We start from the raw sequence: 12,627 nt of genomic DNA on the forward strand, positions 1-12,627 counted from the left end.
GAACGCAAAGAACGCATAGATGCGTTCTTGGCACTCAATGTGTTAACAACATCTCTGTCGGGTAGAACCAACACTTTAAGATTTAAAGTTTTAAAGATTTAAAGTTTAAATCGTCTGTCGGGTGGAAACCTCATGACCAAAACTGTTACTTTTCAGGATTCAAATTCAAAAATAGCAAAAGTAGCAGATTTACAAGCTCGTAGATCTGCTACTTTTGATACTTTTGATACTTATGTATCACTGTAGTATGAGGTAGGGGCAGGGGTATTCAACTAGATTAGGCAGGGGGCCACAATTGTAAAATGACTTGAAGTCAGGGGCCACATGACCATGTTTGTGGTTAACCGTTTGTTGTGTGTGCTATAGCAAGGATTCACAAACTTTTCAGGCCGTGAACCCCCAAAAAGAATCATATTTTAACTGGACCCCCCCCACACTGACAAGCACTTGGAATTGTAAGAGTCGAGTTGATTGATTTAGTTTGACTCGGTTCCACAGATGAATATATTGTGAAAATAGCCGATCTACAAGCTCACAACGCCTCGCAGTGCAAGGCGTTGTGAGCTCGTAGTTGCCTCTTTCTTACGTAATATTTGACCATTTGGCCAATTTGGTATTAAAAAGGTCTGTAAAGTGTGACTTTAGAAATGTGCAGATATCTACATACAGTTATACTGTATGTTGGTTTGTTTACTGCTGAGAGAAAACACTGTTGCACATTAAGCTAATCATCTGGGGAGTGGAGACCCTCCAAAATCATTTGATTACCCCCCTTGGGGTTCCGACCCCCAGTTTGGGAACCACTGCTATATAGGACACAACAGTGGACATATTATGTCCATTATGGTAACTTATTGGGGCCGGCTTCATACTGCATTCATGCATTTTGATGTTTGAAAGGATCATTTCGTTTTTATTTTTTTTAATCAGTTTATTGTTTTTTTTTAAAGGCATTTCTGTGCCAGTCCTTCATAGTGCACAGGCTTTGATTGGAATATTGAGAAAATAGGAAGTAGATATGTCAGCGTGTCCCTGACATGGAAGCGTCTTTGTGAGAAGAAAAGTGGAAGCAGGCTGGCAAGGTGAAGGTTATTTTTGTAATGTTTTTGAGCATCCGACTGATAAGGGCACAAGCTCTAATAATGATCTAATGATCAGTTCAGACCATCATTCAGCTCAGGACGCTATTGAGGATGAATGAATCATACTGTAATGACATAGTGTAATGTCAAGCCGAACTACTTGAAATCTACATTATTATGAAATAATGAGAAGTAAACAACATTTCTGGCTGTTTTGTTTCTTTGCACCATGAAAAGGTATTTTCCTAAGTACATAATGACGTGAGCTGCTTGAAACATTTTGATCCAAGTGATTTTCTTATGGGTGATTTTTTAGTTTATACTGGAGTAAAATATATTTCAAGTAAGATATCTGTACCTTTACTATGGTTTTTATACACCGCTATTTATTTCTCCATGTTTAACGTGTAAGGCAGAATTGGGCAGAAATCATGAAGCAGTTGCTGCAATTTGTAACATGGCTGCTTGACAGCTACAATCGCAGAAAAAAAAAAAAAATATTTATAATATACATTTGTTTTTTCCCATTTTGTTTTAGCTTTTGTTTTGGTCTTCTCCATAATATACTCACCAAAGATTACATTTACCCACATTTGGGTTACTGTAGCAGTGTCTTGACTGCAAATGTAGTACTGGTGGGTGTTAATTTGGGGCCCTGAGTAAGTCACTAACATTCCTCCATTCTAAATAGTAGCCTAGTATACATTTTATTCTTATCGGTTAATGGTTGATTAATGGTTGATTAACCATTAATACGTTTTGATTAACGCTTATGAAAAACATTCAAAATGGTCATCCTGTACAACGAACCATCCAATAATAATTTGTTATTGGATTTATTATGTGTTCCAGGGGCCAAATGAAAGCTCCGCTGGGGCCGGGTGTGGCCCGCGGGCCGCCAGTTGAATATCACTGAGGTAGGGCATTAATTTACAAAATAAATAAAAAATAATAATATGGAGATGCGACGAAATGCAACTGTAATAATTCAGTTCAGTTAATGTTCGGTTATAGTCCATAGTTGAAGCTTGGTAGAGCGACTCTCACCTTGAGGTGGAGGTCGGCTGCGATGACCCGCTGTTCCAGATCCTCCACCCACTCCAGGGCGCTGACGTCCGTCTCCAGGGACCTCTCCTGCACCTGCCAGGGCTGCTGCAGAGCCTCCATCAGGGCGTCGCCCTCCTCCATCTTCACCTGGAAGATGGAGTCTACGGGGACAGAATGGCAGGGTTACAGAGACGCAAAGAGAAGATGATGAGGGAGTGGGTAGGGCTGTCGCCATCAGGACATTTTAGTTGACGATTAACCCTTTCAGACCAGAGAACGCATCTGTGTCGTTTTAAGATTTCTTTGGGCTATTCAAAAATAGCAGATCTACAAGCTCATAGCGCGGCACCGAGTGCCGCGCTATGAGCTTGTATATCTGCTATTTTTGAATAGCCAAAGAAATCTAAAAAAAGACAGATTCTTTCCCCGTCTGAGTGGGTTAATTGTCATACGAATTGACTGTGATTGATGATTTAATTGAGTTTTGGGGGATTGAAACATTCAAACTTTACATTTCTGTTTGGCTTTTAGGCTGTGTGAACTCAAATTAGACAGGGCAAATACTGTATGACAAATAATAATTGTATACTTATAAAATAGGATTGCATCGTGTTGAGCCGGTAGATCTGCTATATCCACAATTTTGTAAAAATGTATGGACAATTTTCAACAGATGCATTTATACAGATGAATGGAAAACCAGTCTGACTATAATGCAAAGATGATTGTATAATACCAACAAAAGGCTAGTATATTTGAGATGTAGGACTGATGAGCATTCCAGTCTATCCAAGGCGAGAGAGAGTGTGTGTGTGTGTGTGTGTGTGTCTGTGTGTAAGCCTGGTGACGCAAGCTTAGTGTGTGTGAGAGCAGAGGGGCGTGGAGGAGCAGCTGTGCTCAACTTGATTTATACTTCTCCACGCCACGGTGCATTACCGATGGGATTGCTCAATCGGCAATTAAGACATAATATGCCATTTACCTTGATAAATACAGTCTCTCGCGATATACATATCTCGCATGACGATACCTCAATGAAGTTATATATACATTTTAGATATATCGTACAGCCTTAGTCCCCCCTAGCTGAGAGAGAGATGAAGCAGGGACCCCCTCTATATTGTATAAAATTGTGTTTCAGATAAACTTTTGCTGCTCTTTTTTCCCCTCTACACACCTGTAACTCTTTGCCAAAAATAGCTGATCTACAAGCTCACAACGCCTCGCAGCGCGAGGCGTTGTGAGCTTGTAGATCTGCTATTTTTGGCTAAAGTTCTCCTCAGAAAAGGGATGCTAGGGTTCAAGTGGTTAATGTAAAAAAAAGAAAATCACATCACACAAAGATTTGGGGGACCCCCTGTAGTAACTCTGAGGACCCCCTAGGGGTCCCGGACCCCCTGTGGAAGACCCCTGTAGTAGAGTATAGTCTCGTATAGTAGAGTATAGTAACCGCATCACCGGCGGCGGCTCCACTCACCGTGGGGGGGTTTTCTACACATGTCAGCCAGGCTCTCCATGTGTTTGGCCAGGTGCTTGTGGAGCACCCTCTCCCTGACTCCTCTGGGGTGCAGGGCCTGCAGGGTGGCGTACAGCTCCTCTGGGTCCTTGATCCACCACCAGCCACGCACCATGGCTGCAAATAACAAGCATCATGCCGTCATGTCATGTCACACACACACACGCCAGGACAATCACAGGCTGCACGCGGCCAAATTGACGGTTGCATCGACCGCGTCGGACACAAAATACAGACTAGAGCGGCCGCTAAGTACACGCCACGTCAGCCAAAACACACTTGCTGACAGCAGGTCGAGCTAATCGACGGCGTCTTTAACCACAGACGTGTACCATGGTTATTATAGTATTCGCTCATTTCCAGTTTCCAGTTTAGTTTCGATTCCAAAGCCGATTTGAAAGTTTAGTTTAGATTTTTTTTAAAGACTTAGTTTTAGTTTAGTTCATGGATTAGTCAAGGGCAAGACGGAACAAGACCAGGAAAATAGCAAAATATCTGCTATTCCTGTTACTCAGGATTTTTGACAAAGACTAAAACTAAGGACATTTTCTCCATGATTTAAAGGAGTAGTTCACCCAAAAAATTACGTATTTTCTATCAGATTTAAATTTTTATCGCATTCCTTTCGCATCATTTAATGACCCGCGGGGTCTCCGTAGTTCACCTAATTTTTTTTGTAGGAGACTCTTTGAGTCTCCTATCATTTTTTAACTAGTCCTTTCAGTCAGTTTTGTAAACACACAAAACAGTGTTTTTTTTTTTTTAAAGCCTCGTTTTTATTTATTTCTGTTAACTTAAACATTTTCCATTTCTAAATTTCAGTTATTTCATTAGTTTTAGTTAACAATCACAACCCTGAGGCTTCACTTACACGCTGGGATGGGTTTGACCACCATCTGTGTGAAGTACTGCTGCTCCAGCTCCTGGAACACCGTGTTGGGCGGACGGCCTCGCCGCTTGGCCGCGGCGGCCCGCGCCGCCCCTCTCCGGGCGGGGCTGCTCCCTCTGCTGCCCCTCCTCCGCCTGCGGCCCGGCCTGGTGGGGGTGCGAGGAGCAGCTGTGGGGCGGGCAGGAGCAGCGGCGGCGGCGGGAGGAGGAGGAGCGGGAGGCGGTGGAGCAGAAGCAGCGGAGAGAAGAGCAGCGGAGAAAGATGAAGGAAGAGTAGCCGGAGCCTGGTACGCGGTGGGGAGACCCTGCGGTGATGCTGAGGCCTAGAAGTTGGAGGTATAAGACACGGAGTATTAATACAATAACACAACACTCGCCATGCGTTTACATGCATGAGTGTTAATCCATTGAGACCTGGAACGCATCTGTGTCACTTTAGGTTTCTTTGGCTATTCAAAAATAGCAGATATACAAGCTCATAGCGCGGCACCGAGTGCCGCGCTATGAGCTTGTAGATCTGCTATTTTTGAAAAATCGTAAGAAAAATATTTTTTTAATATTTTTTTCAAAAATCTGTTAGGATTTTGAAAACATTTTAAAGAATCGCCTCAGGTCTTAATGGGTTAATAAAATAACACAACACTCGCCATGCGTTTTTACATGCATGCCAATAGGCTCAGTGCTATATGAAGGTGTCACATGTACTCCCGGTTCAAATCTGCTGGCGAGCCAATCAAACCTTCTGGAATAGCCAGGACTACAGTTATGCACAGAGCCTATACACCAAGTAAGGCAATTATCTGGTTATGTAAACACTGATATCAGGTTTCCAAAGTTGGGGTCTTACCCCGATTACGTAAGAAATTCAGTGAATATAGGCAGTATAGTCTATTTAAATGTGAACATTTACTTTTTAGAAAAACATATAAACTGGGTTTATTGCCATCATCGCACTAATGCTATGCGTCAAATACACTATATCACTGTTTCGCAAAAACTGGGTCGGGACCCATTTGTGGGGCACGGACAGATTTTTTTTAGGGTCGCGAGTAAATATCCCTTTTTTGTTGGTTCCAATTCCATGAATTAGAAAAATATATAAGTAGTAGTGAAAATAGCAGATCTACAAGCTCACAATGCGTCACATTGTGACACGTTGCGAGCTTTTAGATCTGCTATTGTCACTAGTTTGGGTCCCGGGGAGACATCGAATTTCCCTTTTGGGTCTCGAGCTAAAACGTTTGGGAACCACTGCACTATATTAAGTCCAGTAATGGGGGTACTAGTATGCATGTAAACTAGGGGTGTGCCGATATATCGTCCCGCGATATATCGCGATACGTTTTCGTGACGATATGTATCGTTTTGGAGAAAAAAAAATATTGTTTTGAAATCGTTTTTAGTTTATTTTTTACAATAATAATTATCAGGCATGCAAACAGCCCCGAGGTGAAAAGGGTGACAACATGTTTGTTTTTTTCGGGTCAGGTGTCACACTATTGCCCTATTTGGATTCAAAACGGCTATTGTAGCTGAAAAGCTACAAGTTTGCATAATGCAAAAACAGAATTATTTGTTTGCATTTGCTTTTTTTCTCCCCCATATATTTTCATAATAAAAAAGTGCGTATCGTATCGAAATCGTATCGAAGTTGTGAGCCCAATATCGTATCGTTTCGTGAAATTAGTGTATCGGCACACCCCTAATGTAAACACACACTCACTGCAATTATAGTTAATGTAACTAATATTATGTGTAGGGGCTTTTTTAGACGGATGCCACGTTGCATACCTTGAGGAGTGGAGCGACGAGGGCAGGCAGAGTGCTTGGCATCTGGGGGAGGAGTTTCGGCGGGGTACCGCCGGGCGAGGTAGGGGCCTGAGGCGCCGTCAGAGAGTTGGGGTCACACGGCTCTTTGGGGAGCAGGTTGAACCACTGTCCCCGTTTCTCGGCCATCTCCTTCACACTGTCCTCCGGCTGATTACCCTCCGGGGCGCCTCCCGGTGCCGAACACGTGCCATTGGTGACCATGGCTTCCTGCTGCGAGTGGCTGAGCCAGTTCTGGAAGGCAGCTTGCGTGAGATCCTGATTGGCCGGCGAGCCCGGCCCTTCTTCGGACCCCGGAGACCTGACGCTGCTGCGGCGTCGACGGCGGGTCCTGGCCGTGCGGAGGTGAAGCTCCACTTCCGGTTTGATCTTGCGAGGCCGCCCGCGGCCTCTTTGCTGGCTCATGAGAGAGGCGGTGCCGGGGAGGGGGTCCTCCTCCTCCTGGGAGGAGGCCTGGGACGAGTGGGACGTCGTCTTGGTAAGGGGAGCAGGGGGAGAAGAGGAAGGAGAGGTGGGGAGCGCAGGGGGTGGTGGGGAGGCAGCGGGTATCTCCTCCACTTTGGGCTCTTTCTTGAGGAAGGTAATGGGTACCTCAGCTACAAGAATGTCTCCTGAAGCTGCAGGATGGAGAAACGGAGGTTTACCACTAATAACTACGGGCAAGCCAGAGATTTACCAAGCTGAGAAATCAGAGCTGAAAAATTACTTTCCAAATGAATAAGAAAAAAAACCTACTTAAGATCTCGTCTGGCCCTTCCACTAGAACCGCTCCGAGGTGAGGTAGAGCCAAGTATCGACGCCGGAAACGGTCCTGGCCCAGAGCTATGGACCTCATGGAATGGGACGACTGTAGCAGCTTCTTACGGAACAAAGCTTGGCGCTGTGGATTGGCGGAGGGAATGACTATCATTACAAAACGCTTTCATAACAATTAACAACAAAGCACCGAGTCTGTGTTGAGCGAGCCTTACCTTGGTTAGCTTATCTATCTGCCTTTCAAGTTCTGGGATGCTGGCATTGGCTGGACTTTCACTCTGCGATAAAGAAGATACAATGTAAGCAGGCTGCACTAAATGGTTTCATTCTGTACACAATAACAAAACTGTCCCTTCCAGGGTGTGTTACCTCTCTTTACGTTTGTAACCGTTTCAATGGGAAACAACAAATGATTCGGTTAGTTCACAAAATAGCTTCTAAACCCTTTTACACAGCAGACATTTTGACGTGTATACACAACTGAAGGTCAAATCCTGGCTTTAATGGTTTTTTTTGCAGATTAGCAACAGTCGCATTACAATATATTTTATGTAATTTCTTATTTTTATTCTAGTATTTTATACAATTTTATGTACCAATGCCTCTTCTTTGTCGTTTTGTTTCATTGTCTGAGACCAAGGACCACAATGAAAATAACTCTGACTTTATTGTGTTTTTTTTTAAATCCTTGACAGTCTTTCTGAGAAGCATGTCTATGTCAAGTGTTTTCTTTTAACCTATCGTCAAATAAATCAAATCAAATAATTGCGGGTGCATTTCATTTAGGCATTAGCGTGTGTGCCAACACGGACAACATAATAGTCTGTCAAAATGTCTGGCTGTGGAAAAGGGTCCTTTACAGAATTGTTGCGTCGCACAGAGCACAAAAACAATCGGAACATCAAAAAGGTCTCCATTAAGAAGACACGTACGTCACTGAGTTTGGGTTCGAGTTTGGGTTCTTCTTTGACGCGTGAACGCCGGCTGCTTCTCTCCAGCAGCAGACCACTCTCCTCCAGACTGAGGTTCTCTTCTTCGGCCACTCTGGCACTCCGTCTCCTCTCTTCGAAACAGAGCTCTTCCTCAGAGCGACCAGTACGACGCGCTAGTGCTGCCTTCAACCTGGCGGGGACGACAAACCACCACACCCACAAGTAAGGAATGATTCATGGATTCATCCATTCAAACCGGGAACGCATCTGTGTAACCACTTTATCCATGTTTTAGACTTTGGCTGTTCAAAAATAGCAGATGTACAAGTTCATGGCACGGCACGTGCCGCGCTATGAACCTGTAGATCTGCTATTTTTGAACATGTGTACAAATCTTTGAATATATATATTTTCAAAGCGAACATTTTTTACTCAAATCTTTGCTTCTGGGGGGTCCTGGAACAAAATATATTCAAAATAAGCGAGATAAAAAAATTAAAAAAAGCTAAATCCATCATTTTTGGGGGTTATTGACATGAAAACGTTTGGGAACCACTGATATAGCGAGATAAATTTTTTTTAACGGTTAGGATTTAGAAGACATTTGTAGAATACATATTCATAGATTTGCACAACTTTTCTAAAATAGCAGATCTACAAGCTCATAGCGTGGCACTCGGTGCCGTGCTATGAGCTTGTATATCTGCTATTTTTGAACAGCCCAAATAAATCTAAAATGACGGAGATGCGTTCCCGGATTGAAAGGGTTAAAGCAAAATAAAACCTCACAACGAAGATTTTTTTTTATGGCCAAGTCCTAATGTGCGATTTGTGAAACAGTGTGAAAGGACCCCCCCCCCCCCACACTAGCGCTCTGTTTCCTAAACTATTAACTCTCTCAGTGCCACGCCCCGACATATCCCGAGTTTTTCCCGAGTACCCTCAGTGCCAGCACGAGAAATCCCGAGTTTTTACTTTTGACTGTGGTAGCGTTATTCTGTTTATTTTTCATGATCACTTTCGCTTCCTGACTCCTTCAGACTCACCCGGAACTGGATGTAAAAAAAAAAAATCATTTCCGGGTCACGTTGTTTTTCTCCAGTGATTTTCGGCCAGAATAGGGAAAGTCACGGTTTTTCACACGGTATAAAAAGCGAACGGAGAGGTCCACGTCTACTCTCTTTGGTCTGGGTGACGATCAGTCATCGTAGTCGTGTATCGCATCGTAATTTAGCGCGATCAACGATGGTCGAAAATGTCAACATCCGGTTCTGACCGGATATGACGTGAGCCTGTTTGGGAGGGGGCGAGTGAGCCAGCGAGATCATCAATGTGTCGATTTGTTGCTCTCTACTGGTAGAACTGTATTATGGGTTTAAAACCCCAATCAGATCATTTATTTGAATGAAAAATTACAAAATTACAAAATAAAAAAAAACGCAAATTCCTGGCAGTTTGGGAGTACTTTATGAAAATACTCTTGGCACTGAAAGAGTTAACACAATATGTACAATTTTGATGTTTTAGTTATATTGTTCCTGCTGTTCTACTTACAGCCAATCACGTGAAGAAATCACGGACTGAGGCTTTAACCTTTGCTTTTATATGAACTATCCGAGACTATTAAGATTTTATGGAAGATGCTTCTGAACATTTTGCTAGTTTGACCACTTTAAATGCTCTAATCTTAAAATAATATGCGAAAATAGCCAATCTACAAGCTCTCAATGCGACGCAGTGAGAAGCATTGAGAGCTTGTAGATCGGCTATTTTCGCTGTGCAACGTGTTTCCATAGAAGACATGCTGGCTTTCATGGAATCCAAAAGACTGAAATCTTACTTGCGCAGCTTGCCCTCAATGATCCACTTGTTTTTCCTGTAGGTGGCCATGTTTTCCAGCGTGTTGTCAATATCACTGGAATATACAAAGGCACAGGGTGATATACCAGCATTGTGGCAGTAACAATGCTGAAATGTAAAGATTTTAATGGAATAATAATAAAAGGAATCTTTCATTTCTTGTTCTAACCTGGTCACAACGTTGCTGCCATTCAGCTCTTCCACCAGGAAACCCAGGATGGCCGCCTTGGCGTCCGGTGGCAGGGCGTGGAACGTTTTGGTCCTCAGCGTGTTGCACACCTCGAGGTCGAAACCTCGAGACTCCAGGAAGATCCGGAGGCCCTCTGAGACGGTGCTGCGGGTCAGATCCAGGTCCGCCAGCTTCTCCCCAAGGATCTTAACAGACTGAGACGGGGGGAAAGCAGAAAAACCATAAGCGAAGACGTTCTTTGGAACAGAGTTTGGATTGGCAGCTTGGCCTTGACGTAGGGAGGCGGACCAGTGGTTTAAATGCCAGCTGTAAAACTTACCAGCTGTAAAACTACAGTGCCCACCAACTCTACCAAAGTGCCCTTGAGCACAGCACTGAGCCTCAAAAATGCTCCAGGGGTTGTGAAAATGCATTTGTAGGGGACTGTGTGTGTATCTAGGTGAGATAATCATAAGTTCTTCATTTCTGCTGTTAATTGGCAATTAAGTGATTCTTCTTGTAGTTTACACAGAACAGAGAGCATAATGTTTAAAGTGTATTCATTGCACACACCTGGTAATAGGATGGCAGGCCTGGATCATGCAACGCGGCCTCCACTAGCTTCAGCAGCAAATCCTGGAGCTCCCCTTGGCTGCTGCCCAGGCCGAGGAGGCCCTCCTGGAGGACGGCGAGGCTGGGCACATCCTTGGGGACGTTGAGGCCGATCACTTTGCCATAGCCATTAAGGAACTCGACCACAGTCAAGCAGTGTGCGAAGGCCGTGCCCGACAGAACCACACCGGGAATACGAGACAGCTCAGGGAGAAGCTGGGGGGGAGGGGTGGGGTTGGAGCAAGGTTCAAATATCTTGAACATTTCTGATAAACTACTTTTTGATCAAGTGTGACCAAATGTTGTCCTATCTGATCAACGAAGAGGTTACATATATACAGTGGTGGAAAGTAACATTTACTTTACAAGTATGGTACTTAACTTAACTTAACTTTTGAGGTATTTGTACTTTACTTGAGTATTTCCAATTTCCAATACTTTTACTCCCCTACATCTCAGAGGCAAATATTGTACTTTTACTCCACTACAATTATTTGAAAACTTTAGTTACTAGTTACTTTTCAGATATAAATTATGATATTATGAAACATACATTAACCACTTTAGCCCTATTTTATACGTAAGCCATTTGAAAATAGCAGATCTACAAGCTCACAACGCGTCGCATCGCGGCGCGTTGTGAGCTTGTAGATCTGCTATTTTCAAACATTTGAGTACTTTTACTTTTGGTACTTTAAGTACATTTTGATGCCAATACTTTTGTACTTTTACTCAAGTAAAATTTTTTGTAACAGAGTATTTCTAAATTGCAGTATTGATACTTTTACTTAAGTAAAGAATTTGAGTACTTTTTCCACCACTATATATAATCATACATAATTAATCCTTCGCTATGAGCTCATATTACATCACATCAATAATACAAAAGAGCAGAACAAATCAAACACGATTGCAGCTTAAAACATAAACACACCTTGTGGTCGGTGAGACACATGTCCTCTGCGGGCTTCTTCAGCTCCTCCAAGATGATCTGCTGTCTCTTCCTCTCCTCCAGACGTCTCTGGGTCTGGACCCTGCGCTCCGCCGTCTTCTTAGCCGCCAGGGCAGCCGTGACGGCGGCCGCGGCCTCCGCCTGCGCCTTGGCCAGGGCCTTGGCTTTGCTCCGAGCCCCCAGCACCCTCTTGCCCTGGGCGATCCTCTCCTCGTCCGTCTGCTGCACGGGCGGAGGAACCTGCTCGGCCTTCACCCTCCTCCTGCGGCCGGGCTTCTTCGGCGGCTCCGGAGCGGAGGGCTCCGGCGGCGGCTGCTGTTGCTGCGGGGCCTGGGTGGTGATGGGCTGAACAGCTGGCTCTGCCTTCACCTCCTCCTGGTCCTTGGCCTCCTGCTCCTTCTCCAGCTGAAACCAGAGGGAGTGATTTTAGTTTCTTATGGCGAGGTTCTACTCGAAGCCCTGTTGGGTTTTGTAAATTGCTTTTTTTTTTGCACTTGTGTTTTCTCTATTTCGTGCAGATGGAATAATTATAAAACGAAACCGGACATGCGGTGAAGAAACAACTGTTGAAGAGTTATCTATATACCTTGACTTTCTTCTTCTCCTCTTTGAGCTTCTTATTCTTGTTATCTTCTTTCCTTTTCATTCTTGCCTAAATGAATGTCGCAAAAAATTGAATATTTGAGTATTTATAGTATTTCAACAGTGCATCTTTTTATGGTTGTTTTCATCTTAACTAACCTTTCTCTTCATTTTCTTCTTGATTTTTGCAAGTTTCTCCTTATCTTCCTCCGTAAGCGCTTCTATAGATGAGAAAAAAAATAAACATGCATACTAACAATTAGCCACAATACAACAACACTTCGAAAACAATCGAAACCTGCATGCTATGGATTAATTACAAATGACATCATTCACACTTAATATGCATTGCATTTGGAGGCCATGTTTTTAATTTCTTGCCCCATCTATTTGTCTTTTATAGT

At 43.6% G+C, this 12,627-nt stretch overlaps 1 protein-coding gene across 2 annotated transcripts in view; it reads right to left on the reverse strand.

Annotated features, from left to right (window-relative positions):
- Positions 1-12,627, reverse strand: part of baz2a (bromodomain adjacent to zinc finger domain, 2A) — a gene marked incomplete at its 5' end in the record, with an annotated part of 34,315 nt that overhangs the window by 12,276 nt on the left and 9,412 nt on the right. For both annotated transcript variants that reach the window (XM_080443457.1, XM_080443456.1), the window contains 13 exons: positions 2,130-2,290; positions 3,607-3,762; positions 4,517-4,856; positions 6,325-6,977; positions 7,096-7,240; positions 7,332-7,394; positions 8,049-8,238; positions 9,889-9,963; positions 10,078-10,292; positions 10,651-10,905; positions 11,624-12,046; positions 12,228-12,293; positions 12,383-12,444. In XM_080443457.1, coding sequence (XP_080299583.1) covers positions 2,130-2,290; positions 3,607-3,762; positions 4,517-4,856; positions 6,325-6,977; positions 7,096-7,240; positions 7,332-7,394; positions 8,049-8,238; positions 9,889-9,963; positions 10,078-10,292; positions 10,651-10,905; positions 11,624-12,046; positions 12,228-12,293; positions 12,383-12,444 — 2,804 coding nt within the window. The remainder of the gene's footprint in view (positions 1-2,129; positions 2,291-3,606; positions 3,763-4,516; positions 4,857-6,324; positions 6,978-7,095; positions 7,241-7,331; positions 7,395-8,048; positions 8,239-9,888; positions 9,964-10,077; positions 10,293-10,650; positions 10,906-11,623; positions 12,047-12,227; positions 12,294-12,382; positions 12,445-12,627) is intronic.

Source organism: Gymnoscopelus braueri (assembly GCF_963280865.1).
Source record: "Gymnoscopelus braueri genome assembly, chromosome: 12".
NCBI lineage: Eukaryota > Metazoa > Chordata > Actinopteri > Myctophiformes > Myctophidae > Gymnoscopelus > Gymnoscopelus braueri.